The sequence below is a fragment of the Oxyura jamaicensis genome, chromosome 1, assembly GCF_011077185.1.
Source record: "Oxyura jamaicensis isolate SHBP4307 breed ruddy duck chromosome 1, BPBGC_Ojam_1.0, whole genome shotgun sequence".
NCBI lineage: Eukaryota > Metazoa > Chordata > Aves > Anseriformes > Anatidae > Oxyura > Oxyura jamaicensis.
In genome coordinates this window covers 5565969-5593566 of record NC_048893.1, presented here as the reverse complement: position 1 = coordinate 5593566, position 27598 = coordinate 5565969, and the positions used below count along the sequence as shown (strand labels likewise).

At 37.4% G+C, this 27598-nt stretch overlaps 1 protein-coding gene across 5 annotated transcripts in view; it reads left to right on the top strand.

Annotated features, from left to right (window-relative positions):
- USP6NL (USP6 N-terminal like) overlaps positions 1-27264 on the top strand; it is a 115928-nt gene extending 88664 nt beyond the window's left edge. For all 5 annotated transcript variants that reach the window (XM_035332364.1, XM_035332356.1, XM_035332360.1 and 2 more), the window contains 8 exons: positions 806-915; positions 3560-3608; positions 5470-5590; positions 9649-9743; positions 10819-10884; positions 10977-11076; positions 13260-13412; positions 23629-27264. In XM_035332364.1, coding sequence (XP_035188255.1) covers positions 806-915; positions 3560-3608; positions 5470-5590; positions 9649-9743; positions 10819-10884; positions 10977-11076; positions 13260-13412; positions 23629-25070 — 2136 coding nt within the window. In that variant the 3' untranslated portion in view covers positions 25071-27264. The remainder of the gene's footprint in view (positions 1-805; positions 916-3559; positions 3609-5469; positions 5591-9648; positions 9744-10818; positions 10885-10976; positions 11077-13259; positions 13413-23628) is intronic.
- Positions 27265-27598: the final 334 nt, after the last annotated feature.

The window sequence follows — 27598 nt, the reverse complement described above, 5'->3', positions numbered from 1 at the left end:
CTCTTCTTCTTTTCTGTCTGGGGGACCAATCATTCTGGATGTTAGTGCTTTAAATTGTACTGAAAGGTGCATGAAATTGAGATTGTGATTTGTGTTATGTTGTTAGTGGCTGCTACCAATTGATTCCTTGATTTACAGGTAATTCCTCGTTTGCCTAAAGCTGCTGATTGTATTCAACAGACTGAATGGCTGTTATTGTTGTATGCTTGTCCCTTTATTTTTCTTATTTTTGTCTTTAAATTCCATTTGTTTTCTTGCAACTAGAAGCTGTGGAGTTCTGCCTTATGAATGATAATCCATGGTATTCTGTAAAAATGCCTTTTCTGACATAATGTTTTGGCCGTACCACATTGAAGCGAGTTAGAAATGTCTCACAAACTCGACTTTTGGGTACAGAAGTAAGAATGAATGAATGTCAGAAGAAAATTGTCATAGATGTAAAAAAATAAGATGACAGCCGAATCTGTGCAGGCTTCCTAAAGTATTCAGTTACAAAATTGGATTTAATTGTAAAACATCAAAGCAAGTGCTGAAGTAGAGCTGTTCTACCTCTAAGTTGGTTAGAACATAAAGACAGAGGAAATGACTAGAGAAGTGTTTTACTTCTATGCTGTGTGAACGTGGTAGACTCTACAGAATCCATATATGTATATGCGTGTTTGGGATATCGTTGTCTTCAGAGTTGCCAATCTATATTAAATATTTTAAATCGTGAGATGATGAATACTTCAGTATAGGTGTACAGTCAGGTACATTTCTGCTATTATAAAGCTTGCAATTTTAATCTTCTGGACTGTTTTCCTAGGAATTGAAGTGTCAAGCACGAGGGTCTTCGCCAGACATTAGGCAAATTGATCTTGATGTAAATCGAACATACAGGGATCATATAATGTTTCGAGACAGATATGGTGTTAAGTAAGTAAATCAAATGTTTTGTTTTGTCTTACGGTTGATTTCTGATCCGCTTCAAACCTCTTTGATCTGTCTGAGAATGTCGAATATGAGCTCCAGACTTTCAGAGTTGTCTGTGTGCAATGATGTAATTAATCAGCATTATTACTGCAAAACCAGATGGTCACTTCCAACCGACCAGTGTTTTGGTATTATGATGGAGTCAGTATTATTGCAAAGAAAGACATTTCTAAACTGATTGCTACATAATTAAAGAAAAACAAAACAAAAAACTGTCAGAAAGCATGGAAATGCCAATCCAATAAATTCAGGTTTATTACACAATCATTTCATTAAACTGTGTACTTCAAAAGCAAAATAACTTTTTACATCTGATACCTTTTCTCAGTCTTTGTCCTTCCTTTGTATTTTATATCCCTTCTCTCTTACTTTCTAACTCAAAACCAAACAGAGCAATATGTTAGATGTGAGCATTTAATTATTTACAAACGTAAGCCTTAATGCTTTTGAATGTCTTCGAAATGTTGTTATTCCTACTGTCATTGGATGAGGAATATTAGGCAGCTGTCATCACTAAAAATGCTTAATAGTGAAATAAGTAGCAATACAAACATCAGCGTTGTTGCTAGCTTGCCACATCAGCACCCTGCTGAGATGAAGAGGGTATTTCTTTCCCTTCTGCGACTGTGTTAGTTCACTTTAATCTCTTTTTCTTTCCAAGGCACATTCTACAGTAGTATGCTATTTTCAAAAAAAGCAATACTCAAAGAGTTATGGGCTTTAATGTGATAGTAAAAGAAACATTGTCTTATATTATTCTTCCAGGTATTTTGCAGACAAATTCTAAGCAAGCATGGGAAATTTCTGCGATGGCTGCAGCACAGGATGGAGTACAAAGCAGAAATTCCCAAGCTGAGAGCACTATTCTGTACAGACCCTGTAGTTTTGATATGTTTCTGCAGTGCTATCTGTACTTGAGCTGATGTGCCTTGCCTCTCAGTAGTACTGACACAAAGACAAGCAAAAATGGCTGTCTTGCTTCTGGGCCTCAGTTTTTATGGACGCATTTTAGGTTTAAGCAGAAGCTCACTACCCCATCAGTTTGGGGTTAACGCAGGCAGAGCCAGCTCCAGTCCCTATGGCTGTGTTGTAAGCGTGTCCTCAGAGTCCACAGAAAAGCCTTTGGCTGCATGAGGCAATTTCACACTTGGAATAGATCTTGGAATTACCGTACATGTATTATGCATTTCTAGTGATGGCGATGAAAATGCAGAAGTCTTGCTATATAGCAATGAAATAAAGTCTCCCAGGCAAATCAATAGCTTGTTTGACTTCTCGGTAGACTGTACATTTTGAAGGGTCATTCTTTTGCAGACCTTTAGGGGTATCATCTAGTGTAAATATTTCTGAAATTACCATTATTTTATGTATCTTACTGTGAATGAGATTGTGCTCTTATATTTGATTTCGTACGGTCCAAATTCCCTTAACTGATGACAGAAGATTTGTATACTGTTTGGGACCGAACTATTAATTTTCATTTTATCCTTGTAAAATAATTCTCAAGTTTAATATCTAGGACTTCAGGTTACACTTTTCTTTGGTTACTAAAAAATGGGTAAGCTCCAGTTTCTGCAAGAGGGTAAACAAAAAGGCCTTAATCTAGATATTTTGGTAAAATTCTTCAAGTGTACATCCTCTTTCCCAATAGAAAATACTCAGCTTTTTGCTTAAGCTTTACTTTTATAACCAGCTAGCTTCTGTTTCTGGGCACTTGATCGGTGACAGGCAGAGGGAATTTCACTGGGCACAGAAGACAGCGTGCAAAACTCAGCAGCTAAATTTTATCAGTTGTAGTTGAAAGTAGGCATTCCCGTTTCCCTTCACAACAAATCACAGAAAGTAGGTGTGAGTTTTAAAAAGGGAAAAAAAAGAATTGATGTCCCAATCTGGGACAAGTGCAGTTCATATATTTTTGTCCTACTACTCTAACAATTGAGTATATGACTTAATCTGTTTATACAGAAAGCAAAAGACCTATACAAAGCTGTTTACGTACTTCTGAGTTAGCATTACAGAGATCAGTGCGCTCTGGAGGACTGAGCCATAGAATGGAGAGTCAGAGTTGGAATTGTTTTTCTTCAGTTTGACAGAACGCAGTCACTAAAGCAGCTTTTAATTTGGGTGCCAAGATTAAGACACCTTTGTGTCTGCTTTGTGCATTTCAATTGTTGTACATAACTGTTTGCAATCAGTAATAGCTGTTAGTGTTCCGCAGACACAGAAATCAGTTGTGGGGTGTTTAAAGTTTGTCATTCAGGATAGATCCATTTGAAAGGAGTCCCATCCTATGTTTCACTTTCCCCTGTTTGTAAAAATAATGCTCGGACGCCATCGTCTCCTCCAGGTATTGTAGGTATATTTTGAAATCTCTCAACATGCAAAAATCAGAAAAGTGCCAAATATAATGTTTGGTTTACAACCAGAAGCACACAGCACTGTAAGGTTGGTTTTTAGCATGCCCTTTAGAGCTTTATGAGTTAAATTGGAGAAACAGATTTCCAAAACACAGTTCACTAATTTTATGTTTTTCTATTTTTACAAAAACCAATATTACAGCATTTTCCCTTTCTACTTATTTCTCCAGGCAACAATCTTTATTCCACGTTTTAGCTGCGTATTCCATATATAATACGGTAAGTTGTGTACTTTCACACTTGGTTTCTCTGAACATGCTGTAAGATAATTTCCAATTCTGTATCCTCTTTCTCCCTCAAAAACAAACAACAAACAACAAACAAACAAACAAAAAAACATTTCAGAGTCCTTTGGAAGTACAGAAAAATATGTGATTTGTCTGTTGACATGTTTTGAGCTACTGAAGTTAAAATGAAACAAAACATCTTGATTTTGAGTATCTTAGTGGGCAGACTGAACAGTGCACGCACTTTGACTGCAATTAAGAATTGTGTCTAATAAGAAAAATGAATTTGTGCTGGGGTTTTATACTGCTGATATTTCCCCCCATTGTATTACATGCCTCCAATTAAGATCTTGTGAATAATGGGAGGGAAAACACACTGCAGAAAGGTTGGAATAAGCAGGCATAGTTCATAGCCTGGAGGGTTCTAACAAATGGAAAATGGTTTTAAAGGTTGCATCTTCTTTACTTAAGCCCTCTTTTAGATATGCTCCAATGCATGTGTCAGAGTACATTCTGGTACAAAATTGGGTCTTGGCTGTAATCCTGAATGAGGATTTCTTGAAGTGGAGTTTCTAGACTATATCGTAAGGGTTAGAAACTTAGGTATTTTGTAATGTCTTTTGGCTGCATGCTAAAAAGAGAAGAAAGAGAAATGCGATCATGTCCACATTTAACTGTTTTATGCACTACCTCCTGCCTTCACTGTGCCCATTTTGGTCATTTTTGTACATCTTTCATTTTACATCCATCACCAACTCTTTACAATTCAACATAAAAATACATAAAGTTAAGAGTAAGGAAGTGAAGTTAAGCACTAATTGAATACCACTTATTTTTTCAAAGTTCTAGGAAATGTGTCTTTCTTGTTTCAGTTTGTTTCCTCACAGTTCCTTAGCCCGTAAATGAACTTTCATTGCTGGAATTTATTGTCTTTCGCTTACTGAGTTATCTTAAGCTTTTCATTGCAAGTTTCAAACTCTGAGAAATAAAACTCTGGAAGGAGGAACTTCCTTTATATATCTTTGGTGGAACATTGGGTTAATATCTTCAAATTGCATGAAAAATGCTGCTTATAATCAACTGTTACAATATAGGTGATGGGAATACTGCAATGAGTTTTCAATTTGCTTTTATGTTGCATTTTTTTAATGTATCTCAGTTCTTATGCTTTGGTTTTATCTCTAGAACAAAGTTCTTTTTAATAAGATTTAAATTTGAAAGCCCTTATTCAACTATTAATTCATTCTCCTTACAAATATTTTATCAGTGGGGCTATCTGAGCAGTGGGATGATAGTGACAGTTGGTTCCTGCCATAAGAGTCAAAATTAATAGCAGAAGGGATGCTCAAATTTATCTTTGGAACAAGATTTCTTTTTCTTCACATTTAATAGTACATTGCTGCTACACTTGAGCAGGTTTATAGTTATAGGTCACTTCTGAAAACTCCTGTGTTATCAAATGGTGCCCTGATTGTAAACAAACCAAAACAGCTTCTTCTGTTCCAGAGGCAAATTGCAACTAAATGGAAAATACATCCATTCTGAGAGTAAGATGATCTAATTACTTGAAATTATTAATATTAAAACTGATTTTGTGTATCAATAGAGAGTCCTAATGACCAATCCAAACCTAGAGTTTACTTTTCAGATTGATGGTTGTATGTCATCCCTTTTATCTATCAATATTTTAAATATTTAAAAGTTAAATGTTTGTGCTGGCGCCATGATTAGAGAATGTATACCATCAGGGCAGGCAGTTTCGTTGCTACCCTAGCACAAGGAAAGCTTACCAGCTCATAGGTGGGGGGCTTTTGCTTTCAGGATGTTAATATTTCTAATTTTCTAATTTTCAGGAAGTTGGATACTGTCAGGGAATGAGCCAGATCACAGCTTTACTCCTTATGTACATGAATGAAGAAGATGCTTTCTGGGCCTTGGTGAAACTGCTTTCGGGTCCGAAGCATGCTATGCATGGTATGGAGTGTCACATCACTTAGTATATATTAGGTTTCAACCAACCCTATTTCAGTTGTAACTTATTTGAAAATGGAACTATGCTGTTCTAGGTGTATGTTCAAAGTAAGGCATAACTGGAGCTTCATCCTGGGGTGCCACTGGATATTACAGAAGCTCACTCATACATTTAAGTAATTGCTTTTGTATGGGGTATCTTTCAAATAGTTCTTGATGAAAATCAGATGATGCCTTTCGTAAACTCTTAAGGAAAAGTAACTAGTTGAAAGCTGGTTACATAGATGTCTATATAGCAGTATAATACTAGCAGAAACCTGATACAGAATGTGGTAAATAGCATTGTGGCTATGCTATCACTTGGCATGACAGGAATCTGTAGATTAATATGTATATATAAGCACTATCATAGAATGGCTTGGATTGGAAGGGACCTTAAAGACAACCTGGTTCCAACCCCCCTGCCCTAGGCAGGGATGCCACCCACTAGATCATGTTGGCCAAGGCCCCATCCAACCTGGCCTTGAACACCTCCAGGGATGAGGCAGCCACAGCTTCTCTGGGCAACCTGTGCTAGTGCCTCACCACCCTTACAGTGAAGAATTTCTTCCTAATGTCTAATCTAAATCTATCCTCTTTTAGTTTAAGAACACCAGTGAAGACCGAGGCAAAGTTGTTAAGTACCTCAGCCTTCTCCACATCTGTTGTTACCAGTTCTCCATCTTCATCTGCCAGAGGCACCACACTCTCCCTAGTCTTTCTTTTGCAGCCAGTGTACCTGTAGAACCCCTTCATGTTACTCTTTGCATCACTTGCCAAGTTTAGTTGTCAGTGCCTTGGCTTTCCTGATCCCATCCCTGCACATCCAGACAGCATTTCTGTACTCTTTCCAGGGCACCTGGCCCTGTTTCCACCATCTGTGCATTTCCTGCTTTTGCCTCAGTTTGACCAGCAGGTCCTTTTTCAGCTATGCTGGTTTCCTACCTTCCCTGCTTGATTTATTACATACGGGAATAGAGAGCTCTTGTGCTCCAAGGAAAATATCCATAAAGAGTTGCCAGCTCTGATGAGATCCTCTGTCCCTAAGGACAGTGTTCCATCAGATCTTGACCATTAATTCCCCAAACGGCTGGAAGTTCACTTTTCTAAAGTTCAGAGTCTGACTTTGCTCTTAGCCAGGCCCGTATCCCTTGAGATAAAAAAATCAACCAGGGCGTGAGCACTGCAATTTAGGCTTCCTCCAGTCTTAACCTCTTCAAAGAGCTCTTCTGCAATGGTGAGCACCAGGTCCAGTAATGTTTCTCCTCTGGCTGGTTTGTCTCATACTTGGACGAGGAAGTTGTCCTCAGTGCACTTTAGAAGTCACCTGGATTGCTTACTGCCTGCCATTTGGCTCTCCCAGAAAACATCTGGGTAGTTGAAATCCCCCAGGAGGATGAGAGCCCGTGAGTGCCATGCTTCCTGGGGCTGGAGCAAGAAGGCCTCATCAGTAGGCTCCTCTTGATCGGGTGGCCTGTGGTAGACCCTGACCACAAGGTGTCCTTTGGTCCTCCTTCACTTTTACCCACAGGCTCTCATCTCACTCTTGTCTGCTTCTCAGAGGGAACTCTTCACAATCTACCCATTTCTTAACGTAGAGGACAATGCCCCCACCCTTCCTTCCCTGCTTGTCTCTCCTGTAAAGCTTGCAGCCCTCCATTGCAATGTTCCAGCGGTGTGATTCATCCCGCCATGGTGCCGTGGTAGCAATTAGATCATAGTTTTCTAATTGCACCGTGGTTTCCAACTCCTTCTGCTTGTTTCCCACTGTGAGCATTAATCTTGAGTTTCTTGGTTTTCTCTTTGCCTTACACATAATTTCCTGCTCTCACTGTCTTGTTACTTTTGTGTTATCGGCTGTTCTCTCTTTCCACATGAAATTTAGTATGACCTGTGCATATTGCATGCCCACAGGGTTGGAACAACCTAGGAATTCCAGCATCTGTCATTAATGACACAGAAATTCAGAAAGCGGTAGCCCTTGGGAGCTTGAAAAAATTAAATTATTTAACATTTGGGATTTTATCATTACCAGCAGGCTCTGGTTCCTTTTCCTTGCTTAAGACTTTCACGTACCATGGTAGCTTCCTATTTTGTTCAGTGTTCCTGGTGTCCAGCACGACGTGTGTCCAGCACGATGTGCTAGTTGGCTATTTTTCTGTTTGCACTTCCTCAAAGGTAGGAGAAATGTCTCCTCATTTCCAATCTGAACCTCCCCTGGCACAACTTGAAGCCATTCCCTCTGGTCCTATCCCTAGTTACCTGTGAGAAGAGGCCGACCCCCAGCTCCCCACAGCTTCCTTTCAGGTAGATGCAGAGAGCAATAAGGTGTCTCCTGAGCCTTCTCCAGACCAAACAACCTCAGTTCCCTCAGCTGCTCCTCACGGGACTTGTGCTCCAGGCCCTTCACCAGCTTTGTAGCCCTTCTCTGGACACGCTTCAGGGCCTCGATGTCCTTCTGGTAGTGAGGGGCCCAAAGCTGAACACAGTTAAACAGCTTAGGTCCCAGCACAAACTCTTGTGTAAATTCATGGGTCATTACCCTCTGCTGTGAAGCTTTTTTGTCTCTTTCATTGTACTACCTATTAACTCGTTGGATAAGCTGCTTTAAGAGATAGACTGAAGAAGTAAAGCTACTTTGGTGACAGAAACAATCAAGTACCTTTGGAAAGCCAAGTAGGCAATATCCACTGCTCTCTGTCTTTACATGCTCACTCATTTCTTCAAAGGAAGTCATGTAGATATGGGACATGATCTCTTTTTGTAAAAGCATATTGATTCTTCTCTGATGCTCTGTATCCGTCTGTGTGTCTACCTTCCCTGTCCCCCTTTGTAAGAGCTTTTGTGATTTTCCTCTTAACAGATATTGGAGTGAAAACTTATTTTAAATATCTGATGTCATCTCAGCCTCTTTCTAGGCCTCTGCTATTTTAAGCAAGAGGTTTCATAAAATAGGTTTTTTCAGGTAGTTGATCCTTCAGTTCTTTTAGAGCTGTTTGGGATCCTGACTTGGGAAGCTCTTCACTGTCTTCTGTACAGAAATTTAACTTGTGTTTAGTATGGTCCTTATCATCTCTGGGCATTTTCAACAAGTCTTGATAAACGCTTGAACCTACAATACTCTGTCAAGCTTTCTGCTTTGAAGGTGTTTGAAAATAGGTTTATTAGTATGGTTTTTTTTTTTTCTCCTTTTTTAAGTTCTTTTTGGAGGGAAGCTTACTTTTTCATATTTTTATGCTCCTGGTGTTTGATCATTACGGTTTTTCTGACTCGAACATAACTTCAACTTTTCAAAAGATCTTCTTTGAATGGTCTTTTATCCTGCGGTGTAGCTGTGTTTTACATTTCTCAAGTTTTCTGAGTAGTATTATATTTTGATCTGAGCCTTTCTCTTACCTTTTCTGAAAACAAGTGGAAGAGGATCTTAGTGCTTTACTTTTCTAGTATATTATCCATAAAACTACTCAAGATTTTATATATGCCCTTAGTTTCAGTTGTGTTAGCCAGCCGTCTTTACATTATGCTGTAAATTTGTGATATTTGCCTTGGTAGAATACCCCTTGTCTGTCTATATGACCTTTTCTTCTGTGCAGGCATTTCTAGTAGCTGCCTGTATTCTTTGCTTTTCTATCATGAATTTGCAGAGCATATTCCTGATTTATGTCTTTGTGCTTTTAGAAGTTTTAGGGTTTCCTGTTTTCATAAAAAATTATTATAATTTTGTTTTCTGCAAATCCATGTGAAGTAGACAAGTGTAGGATTGAAGCAAACTGAAATCATCTATCATTATTAGTCTAATAATAGTCACTAAGCAAAGGCGTTGATGTTTTACTGTAGTCACTTAGGCAGGAGTATGTGTGTATCCATACACAGACATAATAATATTGCTATGAATATCTGTTCAGATCCAGTGGTCTATAGAAGAGTAATGTTCTCAGAGCTCTGATTTTTTTTTTTTTGTCTTATATTGCTGTCATTTTTATGGTACGCAAAGCTGTTACATGCTCAAATTCTTCTTTTAGGTTTTTTTATTCCTGGTTTTCCAAAACTATTGAGGTTTCAGGAACATCATGACAAAATACTGAAAAAATTTTTGTCCAAACTTAAGCAGCATTTGGTAAGTACGTATAGCACAATAAATGGAATACTTTACAGCTTGCTACCTTATTTTTAATCTCTATTTAAAAAGTTCTTATAAAGAGGAGTTGATGGTCCTTTTAAAATTTGGATGTAGTAGTATTTTCTCAAAGGTAAATGTTGCACATCATCTCTTCAAATGCTATTAAACAAGAAATAACACTTTATTTTTTATTATTTTTGGCTGTACTTATTCTAAACAAAGAATAACAGCCATATTTTATTTTTCTACTGGGAAGAAAATGCCCTCCTATTAGTCATAAAGAATTTTCTTTTACAGTCTCGTTAGGTCTGCAAGAATCCTTTTCCATATCTTAAACAGTAGTGTAAGAGCTGCTCAGCTGCAGCAACATCTTCAAAGAGATCACTTTGAAGAGAGCTGTTTACAAACATTGCCTTCCCAGGACTATACTATTTTCTGTTTTGGTATTTTTATCTCCCTAAGAAAAAAAACACCCAAACTTTGAGAGCAACCTAGCACCTTGGCAGTGATGAATAGCATCTAATGTGTGCCTCATGTCTTGTAAACTAGAATTTAATGTTTTTTTTTAACAACATGCTGTAAGACTAGCTCATAACATTGAATTAGGCAGATCTGGTTAAAAAAAAATATGCTAAGCCAAACTTACTCATAGAAGACAATCTTGTACTTTTTTAAAAGCAAAAATCCTTTAGCAAATCCTTGCAAAAATTTTAACAACAACAAAAAAGAGCAGTTCTGTAACTGACTTGGCTTTGAAGTGAAAGTTGTAATTTTAATTTTTAAAGCACATGATGATGATTCTTGTCAAGAAATGCTGTGGTACTCTGATTTTTGAGGTTTTCATGTTTCAGGAACAAAATATATAGCAATCCTGAGAAGACTGGTTGATAATGTAATGTGCATGCTGAAAGGCCTGTATACTAACTGGAAATGCAAAAATAATTTGATGTGATCGAGGTGATACAGCTTATGGCTGGCATAGTATCCAGTTTTGTGTATTGCTTATTACTGCATTCAATAATACAGGAGAACTTTTGTTTATGAATATTTTTAAAACTTGTGCTTTTTACAGGACTCCCAGGAGATGTCCACTAGCTTTTACACAACAAAATGGTTTTTCCAATGTTTCCTTGATCGTGTGAGTATACTTTCCATTTTCTACAACTTGTATTTCTAATTCTGGGCTGGGACAGACTGTTTTCACACTGTTGCTTGATTCTTTCATTGCAGACTCCCTTTACGTTAAGCCTCAGGTTATGGGATATCTACATACTTGAAGGAGAGCGGGTTCTCACTGCTATGTCATACACAATTATGAAGCTACATAGAAGTAAGAAATCTCTCAAATATTTGAATGCTAAACGTACATTCATCTGGATTTGTTCTTATTTTGTATCCTTTGTGTTAAAATCTTAGTTTCCTGTTTGCTTTATGCTATTTATTACAAGTGTCTTTCTCTCCTCATGAACAAAAAGAACAAAATCTTTCCTTTATTAACGTGTGTAATTGCCAAAGAAAAATTGTATCATCTTGGCAATGGGCTTCTAGATGGTGTTACAGTTGCTTAAAAATCATAATTATGTTAAATGATTAGACAAGTACCGTTGCGCATAGGACTTTAAAAGCTTATATATTTTTCTATATTTGTATTTGAATGCAAGTAACTCAGAAATAAAATATCTATTACAGAAAGAAAGTTAATTAAACATCAACATAGGTTGAGCTGTGGTGCTGATTAAAAAAATGGGGAAAAAAAATCTAGTTCCATGGGTTAGAAATGGCTTGCTAGCCACTACAGGATTTCACTTAATAAAACAGTGCAAAAAGAATCCAGAAAAGGCTATGTCTTGTGCCCCTAAATACCTGAAACTCTATCAGCAAACAATGCATCATTGAAGAATCATCAGTGTATATCTCATTTTTATATATATATATATATATATATTGTCCAAGAATGTCATTAAAATTCAGCTTTTCTGTAGGTTGAATGGCCTTTTCTTCTATCTCTTGCCTACAGGGAAAATAAGTTAGGACTTTTGAACAGAGTTGTCCAACACATTTATGCCTGCATGGTTTCCCATAGTGATTTAGTACATTAAGCTCCAATTTTGAAGATCCATGTTAACTTCTAAATATTCTTGGGCATTTCTCAGGATGATACGTTGTAGCTCAAGTTTGACACCATCTTCATGTAGGGCTTTTGTTTTTTTACTGAAGTCATTTGACTCTCTGTAAATTCAGAGGTCAACATGGAGCTCTTTGCAGAATTGGAGTTTTGTTTGCTCGTTTCTCCTCCTTTAGCTGTAGTAATGCTGCATCATTGTCTCTCTGCAGCGTATTCATTAGGTTGTTCATAAACAGCTTTGAAAACTGTGATATTTCTTAATTGTACTTAGAACAGCTAAATGTTTGGAGGGAAGTTGTTAGGCTTACCACTTTGATTTATTGTCTTTTTTGCAAATAGACATCTGCTTGAAATTTTTTTGTATTCACTATTCTTCTTATGTGAAGACCCGAGAAAAACATCTGAGTGGAGGTTTGCTTTCTTAGCAAGTACGTAGCAACTTCCTCCATGATCAAAACACCAAGTTATTTATGGCAACAGAGAAGAGATGAGAGGGCTGGCAGAGAAGTTGACAGAAGATGTATTCTGATTTGTTTTCTGGTCTTTACTTGTATTGTCATCTATCATTAAAAACATTGAATGTATGCAATGAATGTATGCAATCCAAGTTCCGTTGTGTAATACGTGTCAAGAGAATTTTGATTACAGTGGCAAAAGCATTTTTGATGGTTTGTGCCTAGAAGTTGAGTATTCTGGAACTTTTGATGGCACGTGTAGGCTTAAAGTAACAGTATAGGTATGGGGTTACAGCCTTGCAAGCAAAATATGTTTGTGTGGGAAACATGGCCTTACAGCTATGTAAAAAGGGGAAAAATCTGATAACTGTAAAATGACTTTCAAAATATAACCTGAATTAATTGAAGCAGCAAAAAATGCCCCAAACGTTGGTACTAAAGTGTGAACTGCCACAATCATTTCATTCGAAGTTTAATTCAGTTGTGAATCAGAATACCTTAAATGTCATTTTTAAACTGTTTTACCGCTTTCAGAGCTTTTAAACAGAGAGATGATGTATACTGTAAAGGTCTATGCCAGTGTTGTGTAAGTCGGGGATGCAGGCTGAAAAATAAAGACCTGAAATTATTGGATATAACATAAGCAGGATGAAGGCAGGTGACTTGCATTTAGTTGTGTGAAGATGCCCCTTTTTGGGAAACATTGTTGCTAGTAGAGAATGATTAGTAGAAATCGCTTACATACAAAGTTGCAAGTGAATTTCTGATGCATTCTATAGATTTTTAATATAGAATTATATTTCCTGCTTGATTAATAAGCCTTTTTCATTCTACTTTGACAACAAGAACATCTAATATTGTGCATACATTTCTGAAGTTTAATGTTCATAATTACAAGATATTTTTATTCATAAAACTATTTTCTTCTTGTAGAGCATCTGATGAAATTACAAATGGAAGAGCTTGTAGAATTTCTGCAGGAGACTCTAGCTAAGGATTTCTTCTATGAAGATGACTTTGTAATAGAGCAGCTCCAAAATTCTATATCAGAATTGAAACGAGCGAAGCTGGATTTACCAGTAGCTGGTAAGATACTTGTACACATACAGTCTTAGATACTTGGAACTTTTCACACGGTGCCCTTTCATGCTGTTAAAGACTATGGAAACAGTTGTCTCTTCATCACTGCATAGTTATTTCTTCCAAAATATTTTACCGTTTAAATTCGACACTCTTCATTTTATGAGTTTGCTTTTTTTTGCTAATGGTGAAGCACTTTAAAATGCACCAGGTTCTGATAATTTTATTAATTGGGTTTTATAAAATGGAAATATCTGTAAGATAGAAGATTAAATATCAGAGTTTCCAACTGTCTGAAGCAACACTATTGTCTGAGAATACAAATTTTGTAGCTTGAATAGTAGCTATGGAACAAATGTCAGGCCAAATAGTTTCTTCTATTGGTCCAATCCTTTTTTTTTAAAAAGTTCTTTGCAGGTGATACACCTTCTGGGTGTTCAGCTGAATTATTTTCTTCATTTCTTCTCAGCCTTTGTGTTCATGCATTTCAGTTGCAGAGTAGAGACTGTTGTTTCTCAGGACGCTACGTAAGAAGTGTCTGTAGCATCTCTTTTCTATCACTCACAATATTTAAATGAAATTTTCTTGTGATTATTCTTAGTTCTTTTTTTATCCTTGCTAATTTGTAAAATAGTATGTGAGAAAGAAACATATCTTTAAAATTTTTACAAAATATGGCAGAAATGGCCTTAACTTTAAGTTGTTATGGTTAGCTTACAGAGGTTCAGAAATGTCAGAATAAAGGTTGCCTATGTAGCCTTGTTGTGATAATTTAATCTTGAAGCTCTTCCATTACAGAACTTCATTTTTCTAATCCTGTAGACCTTATCTGTTGTGTGCCGTATTGAGCTGTTTCAGGGCTCCTCAGCACAAATAGGTACCTGTTCCTTCTAGTCCTTCAGCAGATGTGTCTCTCAGGCACGCAGTCAGACTCTTTGTGTGTCTGTTTCCCATCATCTTGTCTTCTTGTCCCAGTTTCTCTTGTTCCTATTCTGACGTTTTTCCCTCATTCTGACATCTCTCCCAGCACACTTTATCCCACCCACCATAGGTCTAAGTCTTGTTTTCACTTATCTCATCTGCTCAGTTTTCTTTTTCCTTCTAATCCACACACTCCATATTCAGTTAGTCTGCAGCTCTTCTCCATGTTACTGCTTGTGCTGCTTCTTCCCCTTTATAATCGCAGTCTTCCCATCCTTTTCCCCCAAGCTCGGTTGCAGCATTTTCTTATTCTTCAGAGCAAGTTGCTCTTTTCAGTGCCACTCTTCAGTTGTCTGCTTTGTCAGACGTCTTGTCTCAGCTGATGCTTGATCACAAGGACTGGATGTGGGTAAATATGTTAATGGACAACTTTGTCTTTTAGCATCAATTCCACTCCATCATCCTAGAAGAAGATAGGATCATCAGAGTGCTCTGTTACATCTTAAATACTGCGTTATCTGTGATTGTGTGTGAAGATTTTTTGTCCCCTTTCAGAAACCCAACACACTTGTAGTTGGGCAACTTTTTCATGGATGTGGTGAAGCAAATTTTACCAGTGAGGAGTTTATTTTCCATTTGAAAGTGTGGTACTGGAAGAATTATTTTATTATTAATTATGGTAACTTATTATTATTATTATTAATATTTATGTTAAAATAAATACACATATTTATTACATTATCCCCACCCTGGAAAATCACATACATGCAACTTGTATCGAGAGTTTCTGTGGAAAGTACAGAATTTACTGTAAATTTTCTTGAAAGAAAAAAATGAAGGCAGTTCCAAACTGACTCGTGTCTTAAGGCTTTTCTTGTGAGAGAATGCAAAAAGCCTTCAAGTGAAGTTTTGTTTGAGAGTACTCCTGCATCTTGAAACAATTAAGGAAGCTGTACATGACATTAAGAGCCACAAAGTGGTTATCTTGCAATGCAGTAACAGAAAGTGTGAGACACAGGGAGTTGTCTTGTGGAAACAAAAAGCAGAATTTAGTGAATGAATCTTCTTGACATGGAGTGCAAGTTGCGTGGTCTCAGATTTTGTATGTCTAAGAGTGATTCTTGATGTGACTAGCTGGCAAGACAGTAATTGTTTTAATCCGTATCAGCTCTTTCTTTTAGAAAGCTAAAGCAATGTCAGTGTCAAAACATGCCTTCTTTTCCAACACGAGTGAGAAAGGTTGAGTATTAAAGTAAAAATAAGAAAAACAAAGCCAAAGTAAAGTATATTTTGGTGCTCAATGAGGACGTGAGGCTTTTTCTTTTTCATTTCAAAGTAGCCTGGGAAAGCCTCTCTGTGTGGTATATTTTTGCCAGGGGTAAGTGGGAACATTACTTAACCTTTCACAAAATAAATATGAAATGCCTTTATCCTAATCCTTGGAAATCTAGCTGATTTGTCTGCTGTTATCTGTAGTTGAGTGAGGCTGTCTCATTTGTTCTTCATATGAGTTTCCCAAGCCTTTGATTTTTTCTTTTCTGTTCATTTTGGTTTTACTAATCACTGTCTTCAGGCAGTAATATTTTTCTGCAGTTTCTCAGCATTCTCTAGACATTCAGCTTCAGCTTTGCTTACGTGTACGTCTGATTACTCTCTCTTCTACCTGGAGTGTTTTTACTATTTTTCTTTTAGTTTCACATAAAACTTAGGAAATCATTATACATCATGAAGTAATACACACACACAAAAATCAAACTGTTCATTTAAGTATCCTCTGTAGCTTGAGAAAATAATGTTTGTTTTAGTTTTCTCAGCTGAAATCAGAGCACTACTTCCTATCTTGTACTTTTTTTGCATTGAGCAATAATTACACCTTTAATAATTAAGAACTAAAGTAAAAATGAATGTTAGGAAAAAAAAAATCTTCATCTTACAGTTGCATTAGTATCAGTCATCCAGGAATAGCAGTGAGCTAATTGAGCTCTGTGGAATTTTCCATCTGGCATCCTTTGTTAGGCTGTATAGATTTTCCTGCCCTAGTAGGGTAAACTGTGGTAGGATATTAAGAGGTAATAATTTTTGTGTTACTTTAAAGTGGAAGTCTGCTTATGTCTAACGTAGCTTTCTCTGGCTTGCTTCTTCCATGGAGGGAAAGGACTTTGTTCAACACTTTCTCACCGATTAAACCAATAAAATGCTCAGCCAGAACATTTGACGTTCCAGGGGCACAGCTGAATTGATCATGCTCATTTTGGATGTCAGCTAAATGGTTTTGCCAGTACTAGGACTATTTTGCATAAAGCAGACCACAGATTTTTATGCCTTTCTGTAGTAATTTCTGGTGTAAGTGCTGTCCAGAATAGGATAGCCTGTACCAAGCGACTGCAACCGTCAGAGGATGGCTCATAACTTAAATGCTGTTCTCAAAACCCAAGGTAGGCATCCATGTTTCAGTGACTATATGGAAACCACAGAGTGTACGGATGAACGTGCTGCCTGTTGTTGGGTCCTCAGAGGGCCAAGATGTGAGAGTGGTACAGTAGAAACAGTCCTGTAAGGTACTTCTCCTCCGACATATCCTCAAGCAGGTTTAGTTGAAAAAAACATTTTCTAGGCTGACTGAACATCGTAAAGGGTAGCACCACAGCAGGGGCTCTTGAGCAGCATGGTCATTTAAACCTGTATGACTCCTGTTTACATCTTCTCAAGTAGCCAGATCTGACCTAGAGTGGCCAATCTCTTCCTTAATTCCAGGATATTGAAAAGAATTTCATTGGTAGATGCCATTATTTCTCTCTCTCTTTTTTTTTTTTTTTGTTGGTTCAGATACTTGTCCAAGTTCTTGAAATGCCTGCTCACGTTTTGATTTAAGATGTCCTGAAGGACAGAGAGATCCTGGGATTTTTATTTTTTAACTGAAAGGTTAATAGACCTTACAGCAATGGAGAAGGCCTTAAAATTGAGGTGCAAGACCTGATTTAAGGAAATATTGCCAAATTTCAAATCTGCCATTGTCCTTTTGATCTTCTGAACTATCTTAGTGCATGGTAACACCTCCTTTAAGCTCTGACTCAGTTCTTCTAGTTCTCCCAGCCTTTCCTGTATTTAGGGACTACTAGCAAAAATTGAATCTTTTGTTTGTCATAATTTTTTAAATGTATACCTGCTATTTTTCTTTAAATGTATATGTTAGTAAATTTTTATGAATTCCTTTTATTCAAATTTTATCTATTTTAAATACTCATTGATACTCAATGTCTGTTTTCTGCTCTTAATACATCTTTTGATAGTCAAAATAATGCAAATATGTAAGTCAGCTTGACTTTGTTTCTGATGGTGTATCTCTTTGGGTTGTGTTTTGTTTCAGAGGAACTTTGGATTTTTCACTTGCACTTGAAGAATACACAAGTAGCTATTTCATACCATGTGCTTTGTATTTTAATCAACTAATTTTTCTGCCTTGTTTCTTGTGTGTTATGACTTTTACAAGATTATGAAGGAAACTGGCATATGGAATTATACTAATATGTATTATTTTTGGCAGCTTTAGACATGGGCTTTGCATCATTTCAAAATCTTTACTGTTTAAAACTTGCATGCTTTTGTTGAATAAGATCCAGATAGTTACATTGGTTGTTTTTCATAGTCCTAGCTTGAACTGAATTTTCAAGAAAGTTTATTTTCTGGAAAAAAACATGGAGTCAGGGATATGAAATGAAGTGGTTAATTTTAGATTATTTTTTATTTTTTTACAAAGACCACTTACAGACTTTCAGCTAGGTACCTGTAGCTTCAGACCGATGACCAAGTTTGTTATATTTTTCTATTGTTTCACTAAATGCAGATGTTTATAAAGTAAGGTTTTGTTATTGTCAGTATTACAAAAGTAACACAGCAGCAGAACGATGAGTGTATTTTGTTCTACCATCATCAAGTTGTCAAGCAAGGCTTCATTTCAGTGTCTCCTCCCTGGCATGTAAAGGAGGAGGAAGAGAGAGTGACTTTCAGGTAGCAGCTTGAGCTTCTACTGCAGGCACTTAAATTTCTTTAAAAATTCTCTTGGACTTGTAAACGGAACAAGTAAGATGGGAAGTCACTGATGGAAAATAAACACAAAATATCAAGATGTCATTTTAAGAGTTGTTTTTATGACCATTACCATCCTTGAAAACTGTGTTAGAACAGTCAGAGTGCATGTATTCTGGTCCTGAAATTAAGGACTAGACTGTTATTCACCAGAGAGAGCACTTAAAGCACTTTACTCCAATTATATGTCTGCTATTCAGTGCATGAGGCTGTTAGTGCCTCCTGAAGCAATTATCTGTAAAAGTCTTGTAGTTGGGATCGACTTCCACTGGGTGGTGACCAAGACTTGCTAGAGCAGGAGTAAGTGAGTAGACTAAAACTTTCCTTAATATCACTTGAATTTTTTATCTTTTGGTCAACAGTCAGATCTGCTGATATTTGCTTTGCTCCTTGTCATGTCAGGTAATATGTTTATCAGCAGAAAACGAGCACCTAATTGTTCTTTTTTCATTTAAATTCTCTTGCTCTACTTCCACTTCTCTCCATTCTCACCCATTTTTACCCAATTTTCTTTGTTGTTTGCTTATTTTATGCAATATTACATCCAATCAACTAAATCACTACGTTTATTTTAAAAGAAAAACATAAAATCCTATAGTATCAACTTTGGATATTCTAACATAAGCTGTTATATGTGTCCTTTGGGAAAGCTTGTAACTTAACTCTGTCTAGAAAGCTGTTTTGTTGAAGGAAGTTGGGGAGAGAAAATGCAGGTGGGCATTTTCTGATTGCCCAGTTAGCTTTGGAAGACAAAGGCACGTTCGACGATTGTTGAGGTTGCTGCCAAAACAATCACCAGTTGAACTGAGCATCTTTGTCTTAAATCCTAGTTTGAAGTGCTTTTAAACCTTGTGTGTAAACATTGTAGATTGTATAAAAGATTACTTGTCCCAGAAATACTTTCTGTAGGATTCAAAAGTTCCTCCCGTCTTATTTCTTCAGACAGGAGGGTAGGCCCAGAAAGTGAAGTAGCTCAGACTTAGGGCCAACAGCACAAACAGGTTCAATTTAATGGCCTTAAAAACATAAAAATAAAATTTCTGCATGCTCAGATCTGAGAAATTTGACCAATGACTTGAGCTGATGTAGTAAAGACGATGGCTAAGAGCTGCATGAGAGGCTTTAGGCAGAGCTGGAGTGGAAAATGGGTAGATAAAAGATACACAGCTTGTCAGAAGAATCAGTGCTTTTGCATGCTTCTCTGGCAAGCTATTTATGTACCTCTTACTAGTAGAGATGTTTGTTGTGATTTAGTTTCTTCTGTTTGCTTTTGAATTGTGGTTTCTTTTCCTTTGCTTCTTGCTTTTATTCCTTTTTTTCTTTTCTTGCCAGCATGCAACATCACGGTTTTCTTCATATTCTCACTAATAGCGGGCTGCTTGAAGCATTCATAGGCATAGTCTGCATGCTATTTTGTGCACTTGAGAAACGTCCCCTTGTATTAGCGTGCATGCTGATGGATTTTTGTTATTTTCTACCTCTTTAGTTTTGTGAACTTCTTTGAACTTTAGGAGTTTTCATTTGTTTTTAAAGAATAAAGTACTCTGGTAGCTCCACGGGAAGTGACATCCCTGTAGATGTGTCTATATGTATTTGTATATTGAAATTGGAATTAAATACGTTTTTTCTGCAGTTTAAAACGAATTGGTTTTCCTCTAGGAGGTAACCAGGTTGGGGGGATGTCTTTGTGCTCAGCACTGTGGATCCTTGTTACAACTCCTTTCCTTTCAGTGTTTGTTATGGCAGGAGGTGATGAGAGCTGAAGAATTTTTTGCAACAGAACTTAGGCGTGTGCTTTGTAGCTTTGATTAATAAGTGAATATCTCTAGCAATGTGGCCTTTCCTGAAGTTTGATGCAAATGTGGTTGATTAAGCAAGCTTTGTCAGTTGTGTCAGACCAAGGTCAAGTTAAAATAAATTCAGTGGAAGCCTTGTGGCTGAGATTTAGAGCTGTATTTCTTTTCCCCACTGACCCTCCTTCCACACATACACGTTGTTCCATATTTTTGCTTCCTGTGAAAGCACCAAGCTCCATTATTACCAGCCTATATAAAGCTGGTATGATGCTGTTAGAATGCAAAGGTTTCCTTCTCCATGAGCTATGGTTGGCTTGGAACTCTTTGCTTATTGCTCAGTACATGGATTAATTCCAAGTTTGAACAGTTTCACAGCAGACATGGCAAGACTTCTCTGACATTCATTTTACACCTGTAATTCATGTTATAGCAATACATCGTCTAAAACACATGGACCACATGAGTTGTAGTGTTCTTTTACCCTCAAATGTGAAGGAAAGATGACAGAAAGCAATCTTCAAAGCAGCCTAGGTAGAATTCAGTAAGAATGCCTGTACTGTTCTCACTTGGGTTTTATTAGAGCTTAATGGTAATTAAGAAACCTTAAGTGTGTGAAATCAAAAAAACAAAAAACTGCAACAAACCCCACTTTTATTGTACGACCGAGTATATTTCAAAGGATCTCATATTGCTCTGTGTGCATTTCTTAAAGAGTAAAGGCTGGAGGAAAGGAAATCCATTCATGGGTTTAACATCTTTATACCAAAGAAGGAAGCATCGCAGGTACTAGAGGAACCGGTCTTGTCTTCATTTTTCTTTTTTCCCATATAGCTTGAATTCTTGAATTACAAGCATAGAATTAATATATATATATATATTCCAAAACTCTCATGGCACACAAGGATGGAAATTAAATAATTTTCAGATGTTGAGGAGACATTTTCTTACACCATCCCATAACTACCACGATAACCTGGAGGTTATACGTGATTCACAGTTAGCAGCATATAAAAGCTATATTCTGTTTAATTTAGATGACAATTTTTTGTTATATACTTCATGCTATTTTAACATTCAGGATTAGTAAGTTTGAAAGCACTGTAACATATAGCTTCAGTATTGGTGATATTTATTATGGACAAAATTCACCTTTATATGCAAAACAAGATCTTCAGATTTGCCTGACACTGTGTTTGGCAAGACACACCTGTTGGTGCCTGATGCTAAAGCCCTACCCCACTACATAACCTGCTGCGCTGTCTTGCGTATCGTCTTCATCACTGAGTGGAGAATGCCATGTGTACAATCTTGTAGGATGATTTAACTTGTGGAAGGATGCATTTGGGGGCAGGTAGCTGGGGAGGGGCCTTAGCGTGTGTAACTTTGTTTGCCAAGGCATAACAAGGTGGACAATGAGTACTTTCAGTGTAAGAGAATAGGTTTAAATATCTAAATAATTGTATGATCTAGGGGAAAATGAGTGGAAGGTTTTTTCTACAGAAAACTTGAGTAGGCTGGATTTATTGTATGTAAACTGAGCTTTCTGAAATTGTTCATTTCTAGAGGTAAGGATATGTTTCCATATGACCTCTGGCCTCATGTGAAGACTGAATACCAAGAAAAGGGTAGTTTAATTGTTTGGCAAAACCAGGCCTTGTATGTGTTTTTTTTTTAAGTACTTTTTATTTAGTTACCTTGTCATGACACACAGCACTGTTGTATTTCTCTCCGCTGTCTTCTTGCTATGTCCTAGCTGGCACAAACTGTAAGTTTTCATTTAGTTTATATAGCAACTGATCCGTGATGGTAGTTTGTTATGCTGTTGTAATAAATAACACTGACCTTGGCTGCTGCCTTTCCTCTGTGTACCTCTAGCATGAACCAGTCATCAAAGATTGAACTCGTACTATTGACTGTAAAAATGAACATGGCTTTCTTCTCGTTGCAGCACTCACACCAGGGATAGAGACGTTTATATGTATTCACCATGTGAGGCCATATAGACGCTTAAAGGGAATTTTAATTACAAATAGCTCAAAAAAGTGGGGCTAACTTTAAAATCTTCAAGATCTTAATTAACCTTAAGATCTTTGGTGACAGAGGAAGAGTTTACAGTTCTTGTCCTTTAGGAAGAAGCAGGAGAAGCAGGAATTAAAATTGTTTTGTGGCTGTTTTATATATTTTATTTTGTGTAACATTTAAGAATAGCCTTTTCCTTTTTTTCTGCATACAGTAGGGCTTTTACTTAATAGACTGATAAATAGTAGGATTTGTTTGGCTGTGCTGACTTCATAAGTTTTGTTTTTTATTTTTTAAATTGTTTTTCTGGAAATACAGAACATCAAATAAATAAAATGCAGATTAATGAATTTAATGAGAAGTATGTGACCTTTTCAATATGTCATGGGGGAAATGAATGGATTGCACAATTAAAGAAGTCACATGCAAGAAGATGGTGGGTGGTAAAAGACAATAGCTAAGAATATGAAGGATATTGGGTGCTAAGGAAAGTCTGGTGTGGAAAATTTGATGTAAATTGTTCTATAAACAAAATCCAGCAATGAAACACTTCCTTATTCCTTCTGTAGTGGCAATGTGGGCTGAATCTCCACGTAATTGATGTTTAGCACTGGCTGTTGTGATGTGTTGAGCTCAAAATGGGAGAACCTGCCAGTTGTATCCTAGTTCTGTAACTTGAATGCTCATTTGAAATCATGATCTAGACAATTTCTGTATTAGCTACTTAAGTTGTTCTATAGGTGATAGAAAGCTGAACTGACCAAAATGATGATTCTTCTGATGAGTCTTCTTGTTATGGCATCACTTTCTAATACAGAGAAGGACATCCCCTAAGCAGGGGCTGAGGGGCAAGGACATGACTGCAGATGTTAATGGGAAGAAGCAGTCAAAAAAAAAGCAAGAAAAAGTTCAGAGATGTCTGCTAGAGAGGTTGTACATGTGAGGGCAGAGCAGATAGCATAGCTTGCCAGCAGCGTACAGTAAAAGATGACTGAATGGAAGATGGTGGATTGGAAGAGGGATATCAGAAAGGATCTTTAAAGTGGAGAAAGTAGTTTATTTAATGTGATGAGGACAGTGCAAGGAGGGATAGGTACAGAGTAGGTAAGGTAGCCAAAATATCACGTAGGAAAATTATTATTTTTTTCTCTTCATCAGCGATGTCAATGAGGAAAAGCTTGGCAAGATTGTATCAGCTGTAGAAAGGAAGACTAGAGTAACTGGTTGAGCCAAGAGCCAAAACAAATTATTTGTTAATATACAGAAAAACCTTTGAGGTCTTTGACAGAATGGTTATCCAGAGAGAGGTTTAGATAATTGAGTTAGTTATTTTTGCTTGCATGACCAACAAAGATTATTTCTATACACATGTGAATTTGTTATTATTGTTCTTTCTTTAGGTAAAGAAGATGAATTTCCAAAGAAGCCATTGGGGCAAATTCCATCAGGACCTCAGCCTGCTATGCTTAATTCCACTCCAATGCTTAATGGACAGAACGGCACTGGTACACAAACAACGAGAAGGACAGAGAGGAGACCATCCTCTGGAGAAGAACCGGAAAGTTCACCAAATAACCGAAAAAGAATTAATTCACTGGAGAAACAACCTTCCTTAAAACAGCAGAAGTCTCGACCGATAGACACACAGAGTATACAGTCTAAAACTGAGGTAGACGCTAGAAGAAAGCCTCAGCCCATGGGGCAAGACAACTCAAGGCAATATGATAATGCAGCTGCTAACCAAAATTCTAATGCTATTTCAAATACAAGAAGGGAATTTGTACCTAAGTGGAATAAACCATCCGATATCAAAATAATTGAAAAGACAATGAAACTTACTGCAGAGGTGAAAGGAAGGCCAATAAATCATTCAGTTTCAGGCTCACCACCAGGCTCTGCAGAAACACAGCCTTTGAATGTAAAGCAAAAGATGAGGGTTTTGGATACTGATGAAGGTAAGCGTGGGTCTAATGCGTCGCAGTATGATAATGTTCCAGAAGCTGATATTGAGAATGAGAATCTTGTTGAAGAGATGCTTGAGAGAGCTCATCCACAGAGTCCAAGGCACGTCGCATATTCAAATAGTCCAAGAAAACAAGCTGATAAAATACCTGCTCCATTAAAAATATCCAACAATTACACCTTCACTTCCCAGCCCAGATCTCCAAAATACTCCTTGCCATCTGATGGACCACCTCATGGACTGAATGTAAAACAGCCACTGCCATCTTATAATAATCCACCTACTTATCATGGAAATTCTCCAAAGCACGTTTCCAGTATAGGCAATACAAGTTCCATACCTCTGCACTACCACGGGAATCGAACCAGCCCTTCTGGTAGGCCATATGGTTCTTTTATTTCAGCAGATTACTCTCCAGATAAATTACAAGTGAACTCCTATCCTGCCAGTCGCCAAAATGCTCTCTCCCCAGCCCCTGCTCGGATAGAAGTAGCCCCCGTTGATGCCTATACCGGCAACCTGAGGTCCCCCCCAGGTGTCAAATTCATAATCCCTCCTGTGGACTATTTACCAGAAGATAGAAAGTGGCCAGATGCTGCATATGTTTATAGACACGAACCGTACAGGCAGCCCTGGAGCCAAGACATTAACACGGGTCACTTGGATAACTTCCAGAAATACCAGCATTTTCAGGCAACACCGTTTCAAGACCATGGTCTTCCCTCTGTTTCTGTGGACGGTCAGATAAGATACAGGACTTCACCAAACTTTGAAGAGCATGGTTCACCACAATACCAATATTCAGGTCCATCAGCTCAAGCCCAACACTACCGAAATCGAAATGATGGATTGTCTATGCATGAGTCTGTGCTTCTCTGAGAATCTGTCTGTACTTACTAAAGTGGCAAGAACCAAACTCAGTTATGCATTACTGTGTTCGCAGTAGTCCACCTCATTTCCTCTCTGAAATGTGGGCAGTTCACATGACAATAACAACACTATTTCAAAGATGTTTCAGGCTTTCTCTGAAGGCTAGTTGAGTTCTTAGACTTGCATCGAAGCTCTCGAAAGTGATCTGATGCACATAGTTGTAGCAATAGCAATAAGATCATATACACAGTATAGCTAATACTGTCATTTTCCCTCAAATTTAAATAACTCGTGTTATGATCTTTCTGCCTAAAACCTAACACATTCACAGGTTTTATTTTGACTGACATTGGTAATGCACTGTACAGGTGTGTGGGTGCGTGTGCGAGTGTGCACTTATATACACGAATGCATATGAAAAAGAGCTAAAGAGTTTAAATGTAAATTGCATTTAACTTTGGGCAAAGCTTGTGAAGTACCTTTATTTCATATTAATTTTTCTTTATAATTTATTTGAGAAGCCATTCATTTTGAATGGGATTTTCTGTCATTGTTATACAGCTGCCTCAGTATCCCAGTATCTGTTCTGGGCAGGGGAGATACTTTGGGATGATTAATTTAAACTTATGTGAGAGTTAATTTCCTCTCCTTTGACTACTGTTTGTCATTTTCCTCAGCAGGAAGGAGCAGGCAGGCAAAAGCAGAAAGCCAAAAATGTCTTTATAATCTGGCTAAGAAATGGTGCTGAAAATCCAGGGCAGTCTCTAGTTTCTTAGGTGAATTGAAAGCGGAGAGTTTTTACCTTTGCACCTAAGCCTGCCGTCAGAATGTCTGAAATCTGAAAAATTTTGGGGCACGGTGAGAGCAAGGCCAGATCCAGAAATGGTGCTGCACCCTTTTGCCACACCATGCTGTCAAGCTAAACAAATTGGTTGCAAGGCCAAATCTCACAGGTATCAGAACTACCAGCTCCTTGATGCTCTTGAGAAGTACATGCAGGAGGCTGAGACTCGCTCATGGCTTGATATTCCCTGAGCCGTGCGCATATGCAGTGTCCTTTCCTTTAAGCTTTGTCATGTCAGTTCCATTTTGGTTTTGCCCTTTTTTTCCCCAAAGAGCCAGTAGGTTCGTGCCTGCGATAGGGCATGTGCTGCTGTGCTTTCAGGCTGCTGAGAGACTGTTGTTTGTTTTTTTGTACACTAAAACCATCCTGACTGTTAATAGGAACCTTAGACTCCTGGTAACGTATTTTTAATTAGCGTTTGCAGCCTTTTTTTTTTTTTTACTTTGTGTTTGCTTTTCCTTTCGTTGACTGTGAACTGGGGGTGACAAAAATGAACAGGGGGTGACAAAAACGCAGGTTGAAGTGGCACGCGGAGGATGCAGCCTTGTGAGCTGCCAGGGACCATGCAGGCAGTGCGGGATGCACTGACCTCTCCTTGAAACCAAGGGGACCGGAGGCGGGTAGGGATCTCGCCAGAAGAGGTCCTTGGAGTGCTTAACAGAGAGATTTTCTAATCCTTAAGTACCTAGCATCGGTAGCAACATCGGTTCTGAATGGATTCGAAGGTTGTCCTGTTCTCTTCTGTAAGATTTGTTAACTGAAAACATAGAAATGGATTTTATTTTATTTTCCTTTAAAGAATGAGCTTTAGTGCCTATTATTGCTGCAGGTTGGCTCTGTAAGTTTTAAGGTACAGAAGTAAAACAATTTTTACAAATGGAAGTAACATTTACTTAGTATATTTCAACCCCCTTTTTTTTGTGTATATGATGTGTCTGATGTAATTTTTAATGAACTGGGCAATTTTATATTTTAAGAGTCGCAAACTGCAGCGAAGTAACAGTAGCAAAGCACTACACTGAAACTCTAAAATTGTGAAGATAAATATGACTTGGGCTTACCTTAGTTCTGATTGCTTACAGCAGCTTAGAAATGTATGTATATAATATTGTGGCTAAGTGTAATAATCGCAGTGTTTAACGATGGTTCTGTAATTCGTAACAAGGCTGTACAATTCATTTGTGCAAGCAACACAAAGCTCTAAAATATCTATCAGCGTTAGTAAATACTGTAGATTTTTATATATAAAAATATATATACACATTATTTTCTTATGTCATCTGCAACAGTTTTATAACTGTGTACCCTATTTTGATGTGACTGTATTTTTAACGTTAAAATAATAATAATTAAGCTTCTGTTGTTTTGTCTTTATTTTTTTGTTGTCCAATTAGCTCAAAACTGCACAAATGGTTGTTCATAATTGTGTCTATATATATCTGCATGCCCTATTTGATTTGTTCATATATGTTTATTTTGGGACTAAGCGATAGGGATGCAATCTGTACAGTGCGTTTGCATTATTACAGAAGTAGCAAGATTATTGATTATAGTTGATCACACTGCTAAACATGATCCTATCCTTTGTGAAAGCTAGGAGTATAAATTGTGATGATCATTTTCTGCTTTTGTTCTAATAATCTCACCCAGTACTGATTCAAAAGAAGAGGATTGGTACGGTGTAGTGCATAAA